At 33.4% G+C, this 24,714-nt stretch overlaps 2 protein-coding genes across 4 annotated transcripts; both read left to right on the top strand.

Moving 5' to 3' along the window:
- The first annotated feature begins 304 nt into the window (after positions 1-304).
- On the top strand, positions 305-2,503 carry LOC100810866 (uncharacterized). Of its 2 annotated transcripts, none has more exons than XM_006601774.4 (3): positions 305-536; positions 958-1,261; positions 1,952-2,503. In XM_006601774.4, the coding sequence occupies exons 1-3, from the start codon at positions 383-385 to the stop codon at positions 2,286-2,288; spliced, it is 795 nt and encodes a 264-aa protein (XP_006601837.1). In that variant the 5' UTR covers positions 305-382; the 3' UTR covers positions 2,289-2,503. The 2 variants fall into 2 exon arrangements, with proteins under 2 accessions (XP_006601837.1, NP_001240242.1); NM_001253313.2 differs by having other exon boundaries at positions 314-554.
- A 9,903-nt stretch (positions 2,504-12,406) lies between these two features.
- On the top strand, positions 12,407-17,174 carry LOC100810341 (trifunctional UDP-glucose 4,6-dehydratase/UDP-4-keto-6-deoxy-D-glucose 3,5-epimerase/UDP-4-keto-L-rhamnose-reductase RHM1). Of its 2 annotated transcripts, none has more exons than XM_003551866.4 (3): positions 12,407-12,564; positions 14,633-16,178; positions 16,430-17,174. In XM_003551866.4, the coding sequence occupies exons 2-3, from the start codon at positions 14,643-14,645 to the stop codon at positions 16,874-16,876; spliced, it is 1,983 nt and encodes a 660-aa protein (XP_003551914.1). In that variant the 5' UTR covers positions 12,407-12,564; positions 14,633-14,642; the 3' UTR covers positions 16,877-17,174. The 2 variants fall into 2 exon arrangements, with proteins under 2 accessions (XP_003551914.1, XP_006602243.1); XM_006602180.4 differs by having other exon boundaries at positions 12,434-12,564; positions 14,641-16,178.
- Positions 17,175-24,714: the final 7,540 nt, after the last annotated feature.

Genomic DNA, 24,714 nt, shown 5'->3' with positions numbered 1-24,714 from the left:
CAATTAGTACTACATTTGCACACAAGTTGCTTAAGCTTAATTTTGATAAAAAAAAAAAAAAAAACGAGTTTGAAGGGAGAGGATTTGGATTTTGGATACATTAGACAGGTTCAACTAAATTGATCGATCTAGTTATGTGCTCAAGGTTTTATCAGAAAATTTCAGGCTTTATTACAAGAAGTAGTGAATTAATACCAAGAGTAAATGCACCCTGCAAGACATCAACTAACCATACACTCTTCCCACCTGCTAATATTTACTTCTCACTTCTGTGAACCATTTTATATTCCACGCTATCTCCCTTCTCCAAATCACACTTCAAAATCCTCTAGTAACCCTTCTTTTCTCTCTCTCTCTCTCGTGTTCTGAGCTGCTAGAAGCAATGGAGAGGAAAAGAAGCCATGCTTCTTTCACCATGTTTGCAATGCTTGTTGGATTGCTCTCTCAGAGCCTTGTCATTCCTGTAATATCCACCACTGTTGCAGATCAGAAGAACTACTACACCCCAGATCCACATGCTGGAAGTCCCCCCACAGGTTTCTCCGATTCTCTGTGTAATCCTCTAACTGAAGTTATCTACATGCATTAGTCCAATATTCATTCAAAAAGCATAAATAGTGTACATTCCTAGCAACTTTATGAGTGAATATAACTTTTCATAACATAATACTGTCTTTTATCCTTTTTATAAGAAACAAGTGTAGTGTAAAAATACTTATAAAAAGACTATTATTAGTTTTTTATTCATACGTTGCATGAAGTTTGAAATGAACCAACTTACAAGTTTATGAAAGATTCAGTGTGTTTGGTTACACGTGTCAGATGCGGTTTTTGACCTTTAATAAAAAGCTAATAGTTATAACTTTCACAGACATGATTCCTTACTTCTCAATGAGTTTCCAAACAAGTGTTTTGATGATATCCATTGTCTTTTTGTTTTTTCTTCACTCATTGCAGGCTCACACAATAGTAGTCCTCCATCTCATGGCCATGGGAGCTCTCCACCCTCACATCACAATAGTCCAAGTACTCCATCAACACCCTCAGGTGGAAACTGTGGATCATCACCCCCACAACATCATGATCCAACACCCTCAACTCCATCAACACCATCAAACCCTCCCTCAGGTGGATACTATGGAGGTAGCCCTCCAACACCTGTCACTGTGAGCCCACCATCTACTCCAGTTGACCCTGGCACCCCAAGCATCCCCTCACCACCACTCATTCCTTCCCCATCTCCTTTCACTGGCACATGCAAGTAAGTTACTTTCATAACTTTTTGTTCAATGTTACCAACTATATATATCTAATATACACTGAAGTATGTAACACAAAATGTTTTTTTTGTTCCTATATTTTACACTATCCTTAGAGCTAAATTAAAGCCTTTGACCTGAAACGAAGAGAAAGTTGTGATATGAAATAACCAAGGTTGTATATAATATATCGATCCTAATAATTTCTCACATTTTTTTAACACTTCTTGACAGAGTCACCTTTGCTCTTTCTTTCTCTTTTTCTTCCTTCCATGTCACTTAATTAGCAGTGTCACATATGATAAGGGTATAAGGAGAGGTATAGAAAATAAGCTATTATATGTTATTTTTATAATATTTTTTCTCTATATTTCTCTCTATTATATGTTCACACTTCATTCTTATTAATTATCGATCTCTCTTCTTATCAAAAAAGTATTGTGAAAATTATAACTGGAAATACCAGTACTCTATATATTTAGCATTTTTTCCCCCTAATATTTATCTTTTTCTTTGTTTTATTTATCACATCACATTACTTGTCATATCTATAATTTTTTTCTCTATCTCTTTTTATTTCATTTGTTTCCTCTCGACATGTATACACTTCAACAAATTAATCAGAATTTTTTTTAATATATATTGGTTCAAGTCATATAATCTGATGGATCTTTTCCTTTAATCTTCATCAGCTACTGGAGGAATCATCCTGCAATCATCTGGGGAATCCTTGGCTGGTGGGGAACCCTAGGAAGTGCATTTGGTGTTACAGGTACTACTGTTCCAGGGTTCAGTCCTGGCCTGAGCTTGCCACAAGCACTTTCCAACACAAGAACTGATGGGCTAGGAGCACTCTACAGAGAAGGCACAGCTTCCTTCCTCAACTCCATGGTGAACAACAAGTTCCCTTACACTACCAACCAAGTCAGGGACAGGTTTGTGGCCTCACTCAACTCCAACAAGGCCGCAGAAGCACAAGCCCAGCTCTTCAAGATGGCCAATGAAGGAAGAATGAAGCCTAGACCATGATGAGCAAGATAGATTATTAAGTAATCTTAATTAGTTTAATTTTGTGTGTTGATTCACTCTAAGAACATTTATATTTAAGATTTCTGTTAGTTTGTATCATTTAAGGCTCTTACATGTGTTCATTAATATGTCTTGAGATGGATATCATGTTTCTTCGAAATTTAATGCAAACTTTATGGTTTTGGGTTTGGAATAAAGTTTATTCATTGTAGCAATTGATGGTTCTAGACCTTCATTAATTCCAAATATTACAAGGTTTGTTTGAATTAATGATAAGATAACTTTTTTTTAGTGTTTTTCTAGAAGTTAAACATTATTCCAAATTAATACTCCGTTGTTTTAATTTTTCCTTTCACAAAAAAATACATAATAATTATGATTATAATTTTTTAAACACATGTTTTAGTAAAAAAAAATTGTAGGTAGTATTATTTTCTTTATAAGAAAAAACCAAAAATACTAAAAGGAAAAAGACCCTAGATCCCCATTGTTAAAAGCTGAGTGAAGCTAAATTAATTTTCCCAAACGAATGATGACATATAACATTCATATATATATATATATATATATATATATATATATATATATATATATATATATATATATATATATATATATATATATATATCAAATATTCTCTATCAACATCTTTTTTTTCCATCTCTTTTTCTATTACAACATATTAATTATCATATCTATATTTCTCTTTTTTTTATTAACTATAATATTTATATTTCTCTCTCTTTTTTTTTTTGTGTGCCATTAATTTCGATATTAGGTCATGAATAATTATTCTTTCTCAAATAGAGTATAATACTGAAGTAGCCATAGACTAGAAGTGTGATTGGGCTTTACTACATCAACTCCATTCAAATGATGAGAATAATTAGTGAGTCTTGCAGACGAGCAAGGTCCCAACCTTTTAAATGTTTGAAGTTGTACTTGTCTATGTACATGTGTCAAGACTAAACTTGAAAAGGAGATGCCCATTATATCCTAGAGGTATACCCTTTATATGAAAGGGATCGGCAAGTGAATAACAATGGGAGAACCAGTTAGTGCCAAATTAACAATATATTCCGAAAATAAAGGGTACGCATAGCTAGCTATCATTAGGTTTGGAACATTTATAACGGTGACTAAAGATGTTTTGCCCAGACAAATGCTAATGGATGTTTTAAGGATATTGGTTAAAAAATTGAATCTTGCTAATAATTATCCTTAGGTATAGATTAAAGAATTAAAAGAAAAAAATATATATTGTAAAAATTATAAAAAAAAATCATGAGTAATACAAGTTTTCGTCTTCTAATAAAAATATTTTTATTTTAAGTTTGTTACTAGTATCCCAAGAATACTGATCAGTATTTGTCTAAGAAATTTAAATAGGAAATTTTCATTAAAAGGTGTGATCATTAATACATTTTTACAGTGGTTTTCAATGTAAATTTTAAGTAGGATTCTTTATTTTGAATTCCTTAAATTAGTGTTCTTTCAGTATGATCCCTCCATTTCTTACGATAAAATTACGATAATAGGGAAAAAGATGGAGTGAAGTTAATTGTTCGATTACATTTTAATATTTTTAAAATTTAAAATAATTTAAATAAAAACAAGTAAAGAAAAAAAAAATAGAAGTTGGAGGTATGATAAGAAATAACTTCTCTTATCCCTAGAAGAATATTACTTTTCCGTCCCTCTCGTCATAAGAATAAAAATTGTTTAAGACATGAGAATATAATTTTTCTAAAATTAAAAAAAAATCCGAGAATCTCTTTTCATAATCTTCTATCAAATATGACAATAAATATTCTTACATTCATACTTCCAAAAATTTATCTTGCATTCTTTTAAAGATATGAACGATGAATGAAACCTTCTTATGTTTGTTCGATATCGACAAAGCGTCGCAAATCATCCGAGGGAGAATGCGAGAGAATATGTCCACGGAGGTCTAAAAGACGAAAAGAAAAATTTTAATTTTTAATTTGATCTAATGTGGATTCTTCCATCGTGGTCTTCACATATTTTTGGTTTTGCATACACAAAATACATTGTTGGATTACGAACACCTAAATCGGACGACCTTGTTAGCTTTCACACCTACCAAACTGAGTTTTCCTTACGCACGATAGAACCCATCCACGAAACAAATGTCTTTTTAGAATAAGAAAAACTAACCCTCTACTGCGTTGTGTGATTGGAGCAGGTCATAAGGCCCAACATAAAATAATCAATAATTAATCAAGAATATTTTTCACATTTTATTAAATAATTTTTAACTAGTTAAAGAAAATCTTAAAATAGAGATTTTTAATTCTCAATATGTGATACTTTTTTTCCTTAAATAGTTTCCATTTAATTTTTTTAACATGTTAATGGCACTTGCTTACCAATATATATTGGTTTAACTAGAGGGATTTCATATTTTCTTAAACAATACTCCCTAATCTTATTTTGTTTATCGGTATTTTAACAACAATAAAAAAATGGTCCCATTTTGATTGTTATTTTACAAATATCAACAAAAGCATTAAATATCAATTTATAGGTGGAGGGTGTTGTGGTTCGTGATAGTTTGGTATACATTTGGTCAAGTAGGATTGCTTGCATCTTTAGGGGTTATCAATTTGATAGAGAGCTGCTCCTACAAAATATGACTTTTTTTTTTCTTTCCTGGTGTTGGCTTAAATTTGCACGTAGTGGATATGAATGTATTTTTATGACCGATTTGTTTTGTGGTTACTTAATATTTGTACTAGCATGTGTCAATTAAATACAATGTAACCACTGCTTGTTTGTTTTCTTTTGTGGGTTTTACAATTTGTATCATGAATAACTTTTGGGCATCTCTTGTATCCTACTTTTATAATATATTTTCATTTGCTGATAAAAAAAATACATGACCAATATACTTTTATTTGGTAAGTTTCAATTTAGGATATTAATCAATGATAAATCAAATACTATGATCATTATATAGACACATTTAATACCCCAATTATGATCTTAAACCCTTGCATATAGATTCAAGCCACAATTGAAAGAACAAGAAACACACAAGAAAGGGATTGAAATGTGTATGTGAATTTTAAAAAACACTTTTGGAATACATGTTTTTCTAAAATGATAAAAACCTCATCAATGTAAGATGCATGAGGATAAGGGAAACAGAGAAAAACATCCTATTATATCGGTTCACTCAATTGATTTACGCTCGGTGCCCTTTCAACCAGAATGTGTTCTATTAATCACACCTAGTTATAATAGGTATTCTCCAAGTCACTTCTGGCTTCATAATTGTAACCTTATCCCCAAGACTACAACCTAAGTATTCTTTAACACTAAGCTTATCTAGGCTTTCACAAATCTATTGTTTGTATATTACATGTGAATCAACTCACAAAGTGATGATATAAAAGTTTAACACATATACAAGCTAGCACCACAAAGGATAAAAACTACAAAACGTCATAAGAAGGGTTGAATTATGACTTTTTCTGAAACTTTAACCTTTCTAAACTTTTACTCAAGATTACATTGGTGTTCAGAAAGTCTTGACATAGAGGTTTAAACACTTAGATAGTTCGACTTTCTAAGTGGTTAATCACAACACTCAATATTAAATGTTTGAGATGATTATGAGAACTAAATACCAATGTGCATTTGCTCATGTTTAGAAGATCATTACATAGATAAATGTATCTCTTAGTTGTTATGAAAACATAGATAATGTGATGATGATTCAACACTTAGAAAGTTGTTGTGTTTACTGTAATATTTAGAATGTTGTACTCAAAAAGACATTGTTCAAAATATTGTTTGAAGCTTTTAATGCACAAAATCATTTTAATGTTTTCTAAAAGTTTTCATACTTTGATGCATATGATTGAACTAGTTTGAAATAGATCTTGTTATCACAAAGAAGATTTAGTTCATATATGTCATTTACCAAAATAGTTAAGCTTGTTATAAAAACCTTCGTATGTATGCATTTTGATATATGTCATTTTGATGCTCAAAATGTTCTAATGCAGATGCAATATATATGACAACAAACAATATAATGTAAAGTGGAAGGGAAAAGAGATTCAACACATAGATTTTTATTCCAGTTCACCTTAAACTTGGGCTATATCTAGTCATTACCATTTAAGATGAGACTTTTCACTAACACAACCAACAACTTGTTGGGTTTTTACAACTAACAACCCCATTGGACTTCACAACATCTCCTTCACCACAACACCACCTTTAGTCTTGGCTTGGAGATAACCCGTCTCAACCACAACACCATGGTAGAGACAATCCAAGTATTCTTCACCTCTTTAGGTGGGCTTAACACAGAATGATTCTCTACACTATTGGGTAGCAAAATCCACTCAACCATGACACCCACTTGATCATGGGAGAGACAATATATACAAATATTTCTTTCACTTCTTCAAGTTACCCAAGCATTATTTCACTCTAGCCTCTTCAGGCTACTATCTTAGGGAGACTTTCTCTAAGATATCCACATTCCTTGGGTTCTCCCTATCAATTCTCTCACAACCAAACTTAACCCACATGGTTAATTTGGGATACATACAGATTACATACAAGGAGAATGTATTTAGGGGGATTTTATAGCAAAACAAAACTCATAGGTTGGATCTTCATTGATACCTTGGTTGTACTTCACTCCATTTGTTTTCTTTCAACACATAGAAGGGTTATGAAGGGTAGAGAGAATGCAATTTTTGTTTATGCACTACATAGGTGGTCTCATAGCTTTGCTCTCAACTTCTACAGTTGTCCTCTAATAGTTTTATAGACCCACATGTCAAACTAGCCATTATGATAGTTGTGATTCTTCTTCTCTCTCTTCAAAAGCTTGCTTCAAGTCTGAAATGCCCCAAGAAAATAGCTATTTGAAGTAGGGCCCTTAGCTTTGCAACAACTTCTTGCAGAAGTTGAAAGTGTGTCAGTTGTACTTGACTTGACAGGTCTGAGTTTACCCTTAAGTTCTCCATTCTAAAGAACAATTATGATCAATTTCTAAAGGTATATCAGAATTGCATTCTAAAGTTACTGGGAAAAGACCTATTCTGATGTAGGTTCCTTTTGATGAAGATCACATGATATGAAATTATAGATAACTCAACTTCATCAATCCAAACACTTCATCATAGCAAAGATCATTATGAAGTAGCATACATCAGCATAGGTAACATGTGAAGGTTGTTGGTGTTGTGTTAGTATTCTGTCCTTGGTCCAGACTTCACAAAGTTCCTTAAGTCTTCATTATATTGTTTCACACCAGATCTTCTCAAAGACATTCTCGGCTTTCCACTTGTGCATCTCTAATGCAATTAGCATTCATTTTCTGAAGTGCCATTAGTGTGTGTGGCAACATATAGAAAATGAAATGCTTTCAACCTCAATTTTCTTATCTCTATATGTGTGACAATATATGGAAGAATTGATTTTGTCTTTGAGGTGCTTTCTAAGCCATTCTGAACCATTATGAAGTTTAGTTTTCAGAGTTAAGTTCTTCATCATTTTGATATAGACTCTAATGTAGTTTCATTTTGAAGCATAGATATTGCATGATCTTGACTTCAATACATCATTCTAATGTAGTCATCTCAAAATCTATCTTGCTTTGATTTTGGTCTATCATTAGAGTATCATGGTGATGTTTTCATTCTCAGAGTCCCCAAGTACATCATTCTAATGTTGACTCTAAAACAACTTCATTCTAATGTTATTTGCTCAGTGTATCCTTTGATAGATCTTCTGAGTAAGGCCTTCTTAATGTCTTTGCAACATGATAAAATTAAGATCTTCAGAGGCAAGTACTAACTTCATCAACAAATGGGATTCTTTCAAATCTTTTGAAGCTTTTCACTTGAAAGCATAGTTGAGATCATCTCAAATTCACTTTTGTAGCTCAAGCAATCTTTAAATTACTACACACACATCAAGTTGTTTAGGCAGACCTACGTCTACAACTCTAGGCTCCATTTTGTCCATGATCCAGGTTGTATTAGACCACAACTTACTTGTTAAAGATCTTTCTTCAAGCTTTCCATAACCACCAAGAATAATTTAATTTCATTTTTGGAACTTCAGATACAATATACATAATGAAGTCATCTTGTTGATGAAATTCCATTCTAAGTGTGTTGCAGCAATGTTGTTCTTCATGTCATGTTCATTGTGCAGATCTTCATGTTTACAACATTCTTCTTGTCCTTTAATTGTTGATTACTTCTCATGCCTTGAAGTTTTTCTCTTCATCTAGTAAGCATGTTGACTTCTTCATTGTAGTACACAACCAAGGATGCTTTGAGTCTTCTTTTGAACTTTCAAGCTTATAATCCTTTTTGAGTGACTTATAACAATCCTAAGTTTGCTTCAATTGTTGTTCTTTACAAAATTTGTCTTTTCTGAACACATTTAAGCAAACTCATCAGTAGGCATAAACACAAAATGCTTATGATTTGTGTCCATAAGATTTGTCATAATTAAAATACCAAGGGTTTTGGACTCAACAAGCCTAATCTAGCCCACTTTATATTTCTATAACCCCAGCCTGACTTGTTACCCTCATGAGCCTATTTATTAGACCTGACCCTAGCTTTTCTAGAAGCCCTTTTGTTAACCTATTTAAAGGCTTGTTTCATATAAGTGTTGTGTAAAAATACAATTATTGTATAATAATAAAATTATTATGCGTTGAAATATTAGAGTGTGAACAATGACTTCAAATGTATTCCTATATTACTTAAAATTGGATGTGTTAGTATTCTTTTTTTTTTTTTTTTTTGCTTTAACAAAACCAAAGATTTTCATTGAACATAATAAGTCAATTTTAAATCACAAGATGTGACCAAAATGTGCCTACAAGAATTACTTGTGATTGGCTACCAAAGCCTTTTAAGCCTCACCGCAAGAATATAGCTTTTATTCCTACTATTCATCTATGCCTATAAGAATTAACCTATTCAAATATAAAAATGATTTGAATTGTTAAACCACTAAAATAATTTTGTTATTTTATTAAAATAATTATAATATTATATATTATAGTAATAATATTTTTTATTAAAAAATATTTTTGCTAAATAGGCTAGCCCATCAGACTTAATAGACTTATTTAAAGTCTATAACCTGACCTATTTAACTAAAAAAAAACTTTTTAAAAAGCTTGAGTTTGACATTTTTGTTAAATGAGTCGACCAAGTCAGATCTTAAATGGGTTGGGCCCATATGTAACATCCCGGACGCTGATGAGGGTGGGGAGTGGTCACTAGTGCACAAGAGATATGCCACAAACAAGGAGCAACTCCTGGCAAGCTTCCAGTGGGAGGGGTATATGAATGAATCAAATACACGCTCGAATGAGAAGGATCTAGAGACTATGCATGTATGTGATTGTACAGTTGATGATGACTTAAAGGAAGTAAACGATACTATCTATGCTAACAAGCTGCATATTCTTTTTGGTAGCTCATTACTTAAGAACTCTATAACAACATGCTTGGCTTGGAACAATTTTTACATGAGTGACCTTTTGGAAAATTTTCCTTAAAAGCGTGTTAGTAACGACAATATACATTCAAAAGTCTCATTTTGGTTTGTGAGGATAATCAATGATCCTAAAAGTAACTGGAGTTTTATACCATAGGCCTTCATAGGTGGCTCGACTTACTTCCACCCCTAGGTGCAAACGTATATGTTATGTCATCAAACATATAGGGATTAAAACAAATATATATATATATATATATATATATATATATATATATATATATATTAAATTTTGAAGGGGACTAAAATCAAATGAATTTTTTAAGGAAAAAATTTAAAATATCCTATTTTTCAATGAAAAAACCATATTTAAGCTAATAAATTATTACCTCATCTTAAAATTTTATTGATAAAAATATAAACTTTGAATTTTAATGTTAAAAGGATAATTTAAAAGTATGCATACTGTCCATGAGTAAAAGGATAATTTTTAGGGGGGGGGGGGGTATGATTAGGATTTTTAAAAGACTTTTTTTCTTATAAAAAAGTCTTGTAGTATTCAATGAAAATTTTTAAATAGTATAAATAATTCCTGTGTTATTTAATTAAGACTTTTAAGATTTTTTTAAAGAAGACAACAAAATCTGGTATTATTCAATTGGGATTTTTAATAACTTATAAAAAGTCTTTTGGTATTAAAAAATATACAAATTTTGATGGATTATTTTTAAGAAGGATTTTGATAGATTTTGTTAGACTTGTTAGTATAAAACATCTATCAAACAATCTCACTTAAACCCTTGAGATTTTGTTAGACTTTTTCTTTCTTTTTCTATTGGTTAAGAAATTTGGTGTCTTTTTAATATTCTTCAAGATGCATGTGTCATATATATTTCTCCTATTCTTTCGGAATAAAAAAATATAAAACATATTTCTCCCCTCTACACTTTTCCTTTTTTTTCCTAAATTAAATTAATGTTTTTATGTATTAAGACTAATCATATTTTTCTTATATTAACTATATCCATAACTTACTTGACCTAATATTTTTATAATTGTCACCCTTAATTTCGTTATACACATAACTTAGTAACTCCCCTACCAATTCTTCACCTGCTCCCATATAATATATGCTTGTTATTACATCCCATTTAACACATGTCATTAGATTTATCATGAAATAATTATAATAACTAAAAATTTTTAGAAAATCAACGTATAATTTTAAATCTATTGTTCAAATCCAAAAGTAAGAACAAGAAGATGTTATTTCAAAAAAGATTAGTATAAGAGAAACATAAAGTTAGAATCAATATAATTATTAAAAGATTAAAAAAATATTTTAATTTTATTTTTTTATCCAAACATTATTATTTTTTGCTAACTGATATAATTTTAAATATTTTTAAAAATACACAAAATCCTTTCAAATCTTATAAATTCTTATGAAATATATTCATTATATTAAAGTCTAAAATACCATAATATTCTTACCTAATCTTATAAAAATGTAATAAATAATAATATTCTTAGCTGATCTTTAAAATCTAAAAGATTTTTTATATTAAAATAATTTTCTTAAAATTTAATCCAATATACACCCGTTAGTGTTGAGTAATAATAAACTTTAAATTTTAGTCTGATGACTTGATGACTATACATACTGCCCACGAGTAACACGCTCATTTGATTTATTTCTTAAAAACTCATGGTTACCCTACTCATACAATAACTTATACTAATATAGTCATAAATATAATAATTATAGATCGATAACACTTAAATATTATTAAACTAAAGTTAATTTAAATTTTGATATAAGATTATTTATAATTATGGATAACGTTTTAATAATTATTAAATTCAATTTGGGGATTGAGATAAAAAAGATAAATTGAAAGGAATAAACGATTAAGAAAACCAAGTACAGATGTGAAAATAAAGTATGATAGTATTGAAATAGTTGAGAGAGAATATTTCTCAGTTGTGAGAGTAGCTTGTGAATTGAAATACATATCTAAACGAGAGAATAGAGAAAATATTGAGAATGTCTAATTGTAAAAATAAAGAGAGCTGAGAGTTTCATCATCCAAATTATGCATTCTAATTTATATAATTTATATATTTGAAGATATTTATTTGTAATAAATTTAAATTATATAAAATAAATGTTTTTCTTGTAAACGTACGCTCTAAAAGTAAACCATATTTTTTTAAAATTACTATCAATATCTTTCTTACTATATTCTTTTTAACATTTTTTTTATTATCGTCTAAATTTAATAATTACAAAAATATGTTTCTATAACTTCTATTTTTTAACACTGAATTCTTTTTTTTTTTTATCTTAATCTTTTGATTTATAAGGGAAAATGAACTTTAACGCTGAATTCATGCATACTAAGGCATCAGTGTGCCGCGTGTTAAATTATTAAAACTTATGATCCTCGTGCCACCATACGTTGTTTTTGCTGGTAAGGACTGTTGAAGAATTTTTTGCCTCAGACAAAAAAAGGAAAAAGAAAGAAAGTTATGACGAATAAAAAAATGTAACTCGTGCTCCATGAGACTGATGAAACTAAGAGAGGCAATTATTATTAATATTGTAAATTATAAACTATAAATACATGATGGAATAACTTTGTGTTCACAATTCATTTCTCCCTCTTTAGATTTCTCCTCTTCTCCAATTTTAAACGAAACTTCCATATTTTTCTTAAATTTATTTGATCGTTTTGCTCGTGGCTGAGGAGCTCCTGTAAGTTATTTTCCACTTTTCAATTCACTGATATTAATTGTTGAGTACTTTCTATGATTGAAGATTTTGATCCTTTGTGTTTAATGATTCCTTTCTTAGTGTGTATTTTCCATGTTATTAGTTTGTATTTAACTGTTGTGTTTAATTACGGTAGTTTTCTGTCAAAAAATTTATGCTTTTAGTTTGATACTATAAGTGTAACAGTCAACAGTCTTCACTCTGGTCAGGGTCTAGTTATATTTCTAGTTCCCTATGGTTTCGAGTCTTTAATGTACTGCACCCTAGCAAGTTTCTCTAGAAAATACTATTATTCTTCTTCCGTTCATAAATGGTATAATAATTAAGATTTAAGAAACTCATTAAGACACTATTTGGATAAATAAATTAAGAGATAATTAGGATAACATTCCTTGAAGGCGGTGTCAATTATATTTAGTTATTTACACCCTTCTTGATTGAATAATTACACCTCCTTTTTTTGCTTTATATTTTACACCACTACCCATTATTTCAAAAATTACACATTCTACTCCTACCTTTTTCGATTGATTACACACATAATACTCTTAAAATAAAAATATTCATTCAAGCTGACCCTGCTTGAGCCTAAAAGGATTTTCTTGTCAAGAGTCAAGTATAATTTGAACTAGTCAATTATTATTCCAACTTTTGTATTTGTGTAATGGAGTCTTCTAACTAGCTTGTTGATTTATAATTCTTTTTTTACTTATCTGCATAATCAAAGTCCAAATATGTAAGTTTTAAATTATTTTTTTATTTATTCTTCATAAAAAAATTATTTAATTTTTTTCCTTAAAATAATAATTTATTTAATTTATAAAAAAAATATAAGCTATATTAAAATATTTAAAACTTATTAAAAAATATAAGTTCTAAATATGCAACTCCTTTAAATATTTAGAAGAAAAACTTTATGATTCATAATGATTTTATTTCACTTAAATAAAAGTATCTCCTATAAAAAAATATATTTGATCTCTACAAAAAGATATTTGATTAATAATTACATTTAAGAGACAATAATATAGAAACTTATAATAATTTCTGACTTGTGAGTTGTAACACGACCTAACCCATTGTTATTGTTGACTAGCACACAATAGCCACAGCGAAATGGGGCCGGGCCGAAACCATTTTCCGCATCAAATTTGGGGTATTGCTATTTGCTAATAGTAATATGCACGTGGGTACACTTTAGTCATATCCCAAAATTGTCCCTTGAAAAATTGTACAACATAATCATATTTCTATTGTGCAATTGAGGGGTGTAAAAAAAATAACAATGAAAATACGTTTCCATTGTACAAATCACGTTTTCATTATTAATTTTTTTATCCCTTAATTGTGCAACAAAAACACGATTTTGTTGTATATTTTTTTATCTCTAGCTACACAATGAAATCATAATTTTGTTCTGTTATTTGGTTTCACTTCCAAAACAGAATCATAATTCTATTGTATAATTCTATTTTCATCCCTCATTGTACAACAAAAATCCGACGCTCTTGTTTTATTCAAAATTACACAATAAAATCGTCTTTTCGTTGTATGTATTTAAAAAAAACACCAAAATGGAAGTAAAATTTTGTTGTGCTATTCATCAATAACACAAGGAAATCATAGTTGGGTCATATTTTTCAAAACAAATATAAATAACAAAAAAACACACCATGAGGAAAGTACAATCTTATTGTGATTTTCAACCCATAACACAATAAAATCATAGTTTAGTTGTGTAGAAAAAAAAACAAAAAAAAAAGGCATACCAAGAATACTATGGTTCAATTACAGATTGATACATGATAAAAAATGTTGACTAATATAATAATTAATCTGGAATGATTTTTAACTAGTGGATAACGTTAAAAAAAATTACGGGGACCGCGTATCAAAATTAAACTCTGTTACTTTGATGTATAATTGTTCTAAAAACATATATTTAGCCTCAAGATGGGGGATAGGAGGTTGTAATAAAATGTTCTTAGAAATTCATACGTGACATGATTCAACACTTTGTGCAAAACTTGTGACATTTATATCACAAAAGTTATGCAGAAATGGCCAACACCTACAAGCCAAAGAACATTCTCATAACAGGAGCAGCAGGCTTCATTGCATCCCATGTATGCAACAGGATAGTGCGAAACTACCCTGACTACAAAATCATAGTCCTTGACAAGCTCGATTACTGCTCAAATCTGAAGAATCTCATTCCCTCGCGTTCATCTCCGAATTTCAAGTTCATCAAGGGAGACATTGGAAGTGCTGATTTAGTAAACTACATCCTCCTCACAGAGTCCATTGACACCATCATGCACTTTGCAGCACAAACCCATGTAGACAATTCCTTTGGCAACAGTTTTGAGTTCACCAAGAACAACATCTATGGCACACATGTGCTCCTAGAGGCTTGCAAGGTCTCAAAGGGTCAAGTGAAGAGGTTCATTCATGTGAGCACTGATGAGGTTTATGGTGAGACAGATGAGGATGCTGTGGTTGGAAACCATGAGGCTTCTCAATTGTTACCTACCAATCCATATTCTGCCACAAAAGCTGGTGCTGAAATGCTTGTCATGGCGTATGGTAGATCGTATGGTTTGCCGGTTATAACGACGAGAGGGAACAATGTTTATGGGCCTAATCAGTTTCCTGAGAAGTTGATTCCAAAGTTCTTGCTCTTGGCCATGAAAGGAAGGACTCTTCCAATTCATGGGGATGGGTCTAATGTGAGGAGCTATCTCTATTGTGAAGATGTTGCTGAGGCTTTTGAGATCATTCTCCATAGGGGTGAGGTAGGGCATGTTTATAATATAGGGACAAAGAAAGAGAGGAGGGTGATTGATGTGGCTAGGGATATATGTAGGTTTTTCAATTTGGACCCTGACACACATGTCAAGTTTGTGGAGAATAGGCCTTTCAATGACCAAAGGTACTTCTTGGATGATGAGAAGCTCAAGGATTTGGGGTGGTCTGAGGGCACTACTTGGGAAGAGGGTCTAAGGAAAACCATGGATTGGTATGTCAAGAATCCTGATTGGTGGGGTGACGTTTCTGGTGCTTTGCTTCCTCATCCAAGAATGCTCACTATGCCAGGAGTTGAGAAGTACTATGATGGCTCTGATAATGTGACCGGAACCGCTTCCAATGGTGATGTTAACCATTCTAATCAGAACAGAATGGTGGTTGTTCCAGCCACAAGGAATAATGTGTCACCACAAAAGGCATCTTTGAAGTTCTTGATATATGGTGGTGCAGGGTGGATTGGGGGGCTTATAGGAAACATTTGTGAGAAGCAAGGGATACCCTTTGAATATGGCATGGCTCGCTTAGATGATAGATCACAGATCTTGTTTGATTTTAGGACCATTAAGCCTACTCATGTTTTCAATGCTTCTGGGGTGATTGGAGCATTAAATGTGAAATGGTTTGAAGCTCATAAGCCAGAAACTATACGTGCTGTTGTTGTTGGTGTGTTAACATTAGCAGATGTCTGCAGAGATCATGGTCTCCTCATGATGAATTATGCCTTTGGTGGTAACTTGGAAGACAAAGCATATTCCACTGATGCCTTCTATTTTAGAACACAAGCCAAGGTAGGTTCCTAAAAACTTGCATTTGCTATGAGTTTAATTCCTGCTCATTGTCCGAGTAATTTATACTGTCAAATTTTAATAAAAAAATTGTTAGTGTAACTTTTAAGATTATTGCAAACATAAACGAACTTGTAATATATGGTGATTTATGATTGGATGACACAAAGTATATACTATTTATTCTTTTGCTATTTCTATTGCACAATTTTTGCATGGTCACTAACTTTGTTTTTCCATCAATATGGTTGCAGGTTGAAGAGTTGCTAAAGGAATATGAAAATGTTTGCACCCTAAGAATCCAATTGCCAGTGTCATCTGATCTCAGCAACCCACATAACTTGATCACTATGATAACAAGGTCTGATAAAGTGGCCAACATTCCAAACAGCATCACTGTTTTGGATGAACTCGTACCAATTTCAATTGAGATGGCCAAAAGGAATTGCAGGGGCATTTGGAACTTCACAAACCCTGGTACTGTGACATGCAATGAGATTCTTGAGATGTACAAGGATTATGTTGACCCTACTTTTAAATGGGTTAATTTTACACTTGAACAACAGGCTCATGTCCCTTCTCCAAGCACTAATGAGATGGATTCATCAAAACTGAAGAAGGAATTTCCTGAGCTGTTGCCTGTCAAGGACTCATTGATCAAATATGTGTTTGAGCCAGAAAAGAAAAGCTTGGGGTTTTGAGTAGCATAATTAACCATATATAAATGTATACATTTCGGTCTCTATCATTTTATTTTCCCTTTTTTGGTTAGTTTGGTTTAGTTTGATAGAATTGAATTTCATATTCCTTTTACCTTTTTTTTTTTCATTTGTATTTGCTTCTGCTTTTTGTAGATGCTTGGGTTTTGTAGTTTATATTTTCTATTCCATAACAGAACTATTTTGGTCAAAATCAAAAGAAGTTGAATAAAGGGTTAACCCCTGATGTATGAAACTATGAATATATCCAAATTCGTCCATGGATTTTTTTAATTATTCATTAATAAGTCATGTACTAATACATTTAGGGTTACTTTATGGAGAGCATCTTAAACCACGATTTTTATTTAAGCAACCCTTCTATATTTGTATCCTTTGTAGAGTTCTGTAAGACTGTGACTGGATATGTCAATTTAAAGAACAGTCTTGTGTAAAATAAAAACAACTTTTTTCTAGAGAAAAAAAAAAGAATTAGAAGTTGCATGAAAATATTTGTCGTCCTTAATTAAGATTTAGAGGTACTGTTTGTATGATGAGATGGGTGAAATCCATATAGACCAAAAAAGTCTGAAGTATATATATATGGCAGAAGGACTTGAATCTTAGGGAGTGAAGACAGACGTTGCATATGCAATATAACTTTGAGCAATTTTGAGAAAAGGGATGCAATTAAAATGATTCAATTAATATTAGAAGTTTGAAAATATTTAAATAAGAAAACAAAATGAAAACGAGAGCCAATATAGGCACAATATGAACGTCTAAAAAAATAAAAAATTCATAAGTCGATGGTGAGCGCATCACTAACAGTGGATCAATTATACATCATCATTTCTTTTTACGAGAAAGACTATCAATGATAATGTACTATTATTTCTGTATAGATTTAAAATATGGATTAAGTATTTGTAATGGGCTTTAGTTGTTTTGGGCTCCCATACAAGTACATTATATTATGAATGTTGCTAGGTGTACCCAGCATTTTTGCTGGTGCACCCAGCAAAGTTTGTAAATGGCACAAATGCCCCTGGCCTCTTTAATCCGTAAGTTACTTTTTTTAAAAAAATTTGAAGTTTTTAAGTTAAGTTTCCCTTTTTTATTAGTTTGATTTGTTATTAATTTATTTTGTTGAGCCCTTGCATATTTAAAAAAACATATTTAATAGGTAGCGAGTTGAAATTGAACCAACATTACTAATCAATGGAAATAAATAAAACCAACACATACTAGCTGCCTGATCCGTGCATCAAGTTCAATGAAAATAAATAAAATCAACTTCAAGTTCAAGTACAATAATTGTATATACATCGAATTTCAATCTAAAATACGTAAATAAACTACGCCTGATACGTGCGCTGCCTATGTCGAGACCTAACATATACTAGCTGATCCTGTGTCACACTCCTGGCCATCCTGATGCATTCTTCGATCACGTCATGTGTGGATGAGCCTGGCGTGACCACCCCAAGGCTCAGATGACGCTTTAACCTCTCAACAATGTCACTACAAACTTCCTGTTAAATACAAAACAAACAGATTACACAATTTATTATGAAAATATTGACGTAAATTATTAGTATTACTTACCACTGCATGTCTAGGCTCGTCCACAGTAGATGTCGATGGTGCTCCTGGCTTCGGAGGAACGACTGGAGGCTGCAGAGCATGATGATCTGGCAGAGGATCTGATGCCTAGCCTGGTGTCATGAAAGAATGTGAAATGCAGAAGAACCAGTCCATGTAGTCACTGGCACACTGACCTGGCTCAGCACACACCTCAGCTGCTGTAACCATATGCTCCAAATAGTGCATCCACCTGTCGTGTATATCATCATATGACACCCATGAATTGACAGGCGGAGCAGGAATGGTCTGGGTGTATCCAAACTGTCGCATAACCCTCTTTGGCCAGTAGTACACGGCAACGGGCCCCCAGTACAGGAGACCGGAATAGCATGAAATCAAATGGAAGTCCCGGATCGATCGATGCTCCCCATTTGGGATCCAACAGACATCCAGAATCTGGAGTCGGTCCAGGTGCTCCCTATACGTCAGTGTACGTATGCTCTTGACGATCTTCTTCGTAGCAATCCACCTACAGGCACGCGGTGAATCCTCATCGTAGTCCGGATCAGCAGTAGACTCCGCGACTGAGGGAAAGTGCTCGTATATCCAGCACTACAAAGGTAACATGAAAATCATAAACATTAATAATAAAAGTCTAAAAAATTTTAAAGTAAAACATTGTTGGTTGAAAAATGTGTTTCTTACCTGTAGCAGCGTGATGTAACCGCCAAGCTGTCGGCTGTTGGTGACTGAAGCATCGTTCAGGTGGTCGTACATATGGACCAACGCAGCAACTCCCCAGGCGTACCTCCCGGTCTGACTGAGGTCACGAAGGGCCTCCAAAAACATAACATGAACATGGGTTGCACTCTTGTTAGCAAAAAGAGTGCAACCCAGAAGATGAAGAAGATAAGCGCGAGCCGCAGCTGTCCAATGACCTACCTGGCATCGGCGCTAATACATATCACGTATCCATTGCAGGCGTACATAGGGTCCACGACACTGCCCTGTCTCAGCCCTGGCATCCTCTGTAGAGACCATCAATAAGTCCACCAGCATCTAAATCGCATCATCCACGTGCAGGGGCTGAAAGGCGTGCAAGTCGCCAACCACGGGCAGATGGAAACTAGACGTCTCCCAGTGCCACCGCTCGACAAACGAGGACAAAAGTCCCCAATCGCCAGTGTTTACCGAACACGCGATCAGAGGACTTAGTCCTGTCCCAGCAACTAGGCCCTTAATGGTAGGGACAAGCCTGCCTAAACTGTGGACCTTCCTCCCATGAGAGGATAACTTCAACTCAGGACGCTCTTGAATTGAAGTATATAGGAACACAAAATTCGTTTAAATCATCATTTAAAGGAAAACAAATTTCAATCATAAAGTATAATTAACAAGTAACTAAAAATAAATATTATAAATACATCTCCCGTCCATATGCTGCAAGCAACGTGATCCGAATACTGGGTCAGCACGAATGGGTCGCTCGGACCACCCAGAAATCCCTCATGCTCATCCTCAGGAGCCTGGGCGCCTATGTCTGCATGAATGTCTGCCCCAGTGTCCTCTACATCAGCTGATGCCATCGGGTCATCCAAAAATACATCAGCCTCAATAGAAGCTCCGTCAGCCTCTGTCGCCGTAGTCACAAGTGCTCGCTGCCTCCGTGCGAATGCGGTAGGCCGTCGACGCTGTGGAGCATCATCGGAATCATCATGATCTCCTCTGCCAGTAACATGACCTAAGGCACGACCTAATCCTCTGGTCCTAACCATGATTTGCAAAAGAGTCATGCAAGTTGTCAGGATTTAATTGATTGTATGCCTGTCATTGAGTCAATTATTTATTTGCAAAGTTGTTAGGACTTCATAAGATAGGAATGTAAGAGCTTCATATAAGTGCTTCATAGGATTTAATTGACCTAAGACACTCAACCTCAAACATTTTGGTTGAAATCGAGCTTCCTATAAGTGCTTCATTCAATTTTTGGATCAAAAACAATTTTCCTAACTTGTTACTCAATCAAGTTGCTTCACTACAAAAGACATTGGCAATAATAGAAGATATAAGACTAATCTTGAACCTTCAGCTTAACTTTGAAGTGTAGGTCTTGGACATAATATTAAAACATCTACATGACTAAGTGGTTAACACTCAAGACCTTTATTCTTGTCAACTAGATTCTACTAATTAAATTTGATCTTCAACTGGGAAAGCAAATCAAATTATAAATATGTATTTTTCAACAAATAACAGTTTCAAGACTTCAAACCAAATTGCTAATATACAACAATATAATACACAATGATCCAAATTGACAATAATATACAATGCTCTTGCTAAATTAACAATAATATACAATGATATACAATAATATACAATGATCCAAATTGACAATAATATACAATGCTCCTGCTAAATTGACAAACCAAATTGACAATAATATACAATGATATACAATAATATACAATGCTCTTGCTAAATTGACAATAATATACAATGATCCAAATTGACAATAATATACCACATCACAGTTACCAATGCTCTTGCTAAATTGACAAACCAAATTGTGACAACAATCTAATAACAATGATCCAAATTACAGGTATTATTTAATATTTTACCAAAGTAATACACAATGTTGAAAAAAAAATTCTATAATATATCAACTACATACAATTCAGACTTCAAACAAACGCCTACAGAGAAAGAAACTCAAGCCACCAACTTGATGAGTAACCTGCAAATTTCAAAACAAATTTCAAACTATTATAAACTTAATCAACAAATTTCAAACTATTTCAAACTTAATCAACAAATTTCAAAAAAACTCACTATTTTTTAAATATTTCCCAATTTTAAAAATTAAAATTAAAGATTACGGATCAAGTTGATCCGTAATCTTCAATTTTACAAACTGCTACCTACGGATCACCTAACAACGCTTACGGATCAAATACCAACGCCGGCAATGGAAGACGAAAAGTTGCTTACCTCGACAATGCCGGCGTAGAGGGACACCACCAGCCTCAAAATGCCTGGAATACTCAACACCAACGACAGCACAGTCGCAGAACACGGACTCCCGGTGCGGAGGAAGAAGACGAAGCTCGCGGGGGGAACATAGCGCGGACAAAGCTTTTCTGAGACCAGCAACCACTTGGAAGAAGAACCACGAAGAAGAAGGCCAATGTGGGAGGGAGGGAGGGAGAGAGATGAACGCGGTGAATCTAGCAAGAAGAAGAAAAAATGCTCAGGGGTCACGAGGAAGAAGAAGGTAACGTGGGAGGAGGGAGGGAGACATGAACCATTTTTTTAAAAAAAAAATTAGGCCAGGGGTACAAATGTATTTTTGCATCAACTATTGGGTGCACCAGAAAAAATGATGGGTGCACCTAGCAACACTCTTATATTATTGAGAGGAATTGATATTCCCGCTACACCTTTTTGTATCTCACTACCAGTTTTTGAAAATTAGTAAAAATAGATAAAAGTGCTCCTCTGACCCAATTTGACCAACCACCCCTTCCCCCATTCTTCTCACCTCCAACGTCTAGCTCATTTCCCCTTTCACACTTCTCTCTCGCTTCCTTTCAAAATTCCATCTTTCGTCTTTCCCATCCTTTCAAAACTCCATCTTTCCCTTCCTTTGAGCCTATCCCCTTCAACTCTCCCCTTCCCTCTCAGTTCCTTCTTCCCCTTCAACTCTCCCTTTCATTTCTCTTCATCTCTATCCCAAAAGGTAAGCTTCTATAAAAAAATAATCATTTTTTTATACACAACGAAAATACGATTCTATGATGTTTTAAAACCCAGATCACAATAGTTTTTCAAAATAAAAAAATATATACAACAAAAATACAAATTCAATGTGTTCTAGATTCAAAAGCACAACAGATTATTTTACAAAACAAAAAAAATACACAACGAAAATACAATTTTGTCATGTTATTCATCCAATAACACAATAGAATCATATTTTCATTATGAAATATTTTTTGTTTTTAAATTATTTAATTCATTGTTTAATTAATTTTTTATGCTTTTAATTTTAATTTTTATTTGCTTTCTTTTTTTAGATGGATTGCACGAAGTGTATTGCCTATGCCTTAGACGTTGAGGACTAGAGGCAATGTGTGATTGTGTCAACATGTTGTGATGCAGAGTTGGCTCGATGATAACAACAACACGCAACAAAGGCACAACCAAAGGAAGAGCCATAGATACTGCCTGTTGATTGTATCATCGAATCCCATTTGGAAGAGGTCCTGTGGATTTAACTTTGATTTGGTCCTATAAGAACTACATAACTAGGCATGTATGGATCGGTCGGTCAAGAGAAGAGTCGAAGTTGGTCAGCCATGGTGGCAGTGTTATGGACTACGCTACCTAAACAAAGTTGAAGGGGTATATATGTGGATAAGTTAGGGCTTAAAAGCCTATATGTTGCACGGTGCATGTCTGGGAATAAAGGCGTAATCAACATCTTTATCGAGAGATGACACAATGAGACCTATTCCTTCCACCTTCCAGTTGGAGAGATGACCATCACCCTCGATGATGTGTCATGTCTTTTGCATCTGCGTATCTCAAGCCATTTCCAAGATCACACAGACACGACCTACACTAGGAAGGAGATCAAAGGTTCATAAAGGTCAGAGCTCGGTATTATGACAAACTAGGAGGCAGATGCTGCAACGTCAACATGCAACATGCAACATGGTGGCTCTGACTTGGTTACAATGGTTGTATCACACCTACGTTGCTAGTGAGACATACGTTTGGGCTACTACAACATATTTGTTGCATTTGCTTTGCAATACCATCTTTGTTGAGAAGAGCTCGACACATGTACACATTTGCTACCTACAATACCACAATGATCTGGATAGTTGCATTGAGTATGCTTGGGGGGTAGCTACGTTGGCTTATCTTTACGACCAACTGTCATATATGAATAAATATGGCAACAAATAGATGTGAGGTTATATGGTGCTACTGGTGATAAGAATTATTTTTTTAATACACAATTGTTTGTTACTTAGTATTATATGACACTAAAAATATGTTTCATGTTTTACATGTGTGTGTGTTTGAACATCTATCGACCATTCCTTGTAGTAAGAAGGTGTTGGATTATGACCGTAAGAAGCCATTTGCGGCTAGGTGGTTGCCATTGAGGGGTAATGATAAGGCTACTAGGATTAGGCAGTTGTCAAATCAGTTCCAGATGATTGATGTTGCCTGGTCCCCATATGCATCACGCATAGACATTAGACCTTTTGAGGACTAGACATGCTACTTTGGCTACATCAGAGTTGGGACAAACATGGTATCTATTGTAGAGGGTTTTGAAGCAGTTTAGGTATGCACGAGGATTCCCTTAGACCTACTTGAGCGTCTTACTACATATGATAAGTGTTGTGAGGCATGGGCTGAGTGGGAGCAGCATTTGGTGGCATTGGGTAAGGCTTCTCCACATGGGACTTCATGGGCCTACACTATAGACTACCTACCTTGGTATTACGAGCATTTACATCCATACATGATTTCGGCACAGGAGGGAGAGCCACCATATCATCTTGTATGTATTTCGTCTCAACCTCAGCCACAACCTGGTCGTGGTCAGATACCAGATTATGTACTAGGTATTGTTTACTCCTGTCAGGTAATACAAATAAAATTGTCATCATTTTGCTTTATTTTTTTATTGAAAAATTAATTACTAATTTTAGTGTTAAATATTTATGTAGGATTGATTCCAAATGATGTCAATATCGACACAAAGATTGTTGGACATGAGAGTTATTCTTGGATGCACATATAGTCATCAGGTCATAAAGTAGCTTCTACTGATAACATAAGAGGGTCATGCAACTTGATATAGCTCAGCTAAGGAGCAGCCACCGTTGAGGAAGAAAGCCATTAGAGATGGCATAGAATGTAACCGCAAGGGCACTTAAGGACATTTGTTCAAGACATTTGTCATTTTGTATTATTATTTTTATTATTATGTATTCGACTTATGATATTGTTTGTACAATTTTTTATGTTCTATGAACTTATATTTAGCAATTTACGTTTGTCTTGTTTTTATGTTTAAACTATGCACACCTAGTAATGTAATAAAGAACGAAATTTTGATTGAATTCAGAAAACAAGCAAACAAACAACAACAACAACTAACATAAATTTCATCAATTAGAAACATGACTACATAGACTTATCATCTTCATTAGAGCTTGTTGCCATTG

This window comes from Glycine max, chromosome 18 (assembly GCF_000004515.6).
Source record: "Glycine max cultivar Williams 82 chromosome 18, Glycine_max_v4.0, whole genome shotgun sequence".
NCBI classification, from domain to species: domain Eukaryota; kingdom Viridiplantae; phylum Streptophyta; class Magnoliopsida; order Fabales; family Fabaceae; genus Glycine; species Glycine max.
The sequence above is the reverse complement of the archived record's forward strand: the minus strand, read 5'-3'. Positions and strand labels throughout refer to the sequence as shown.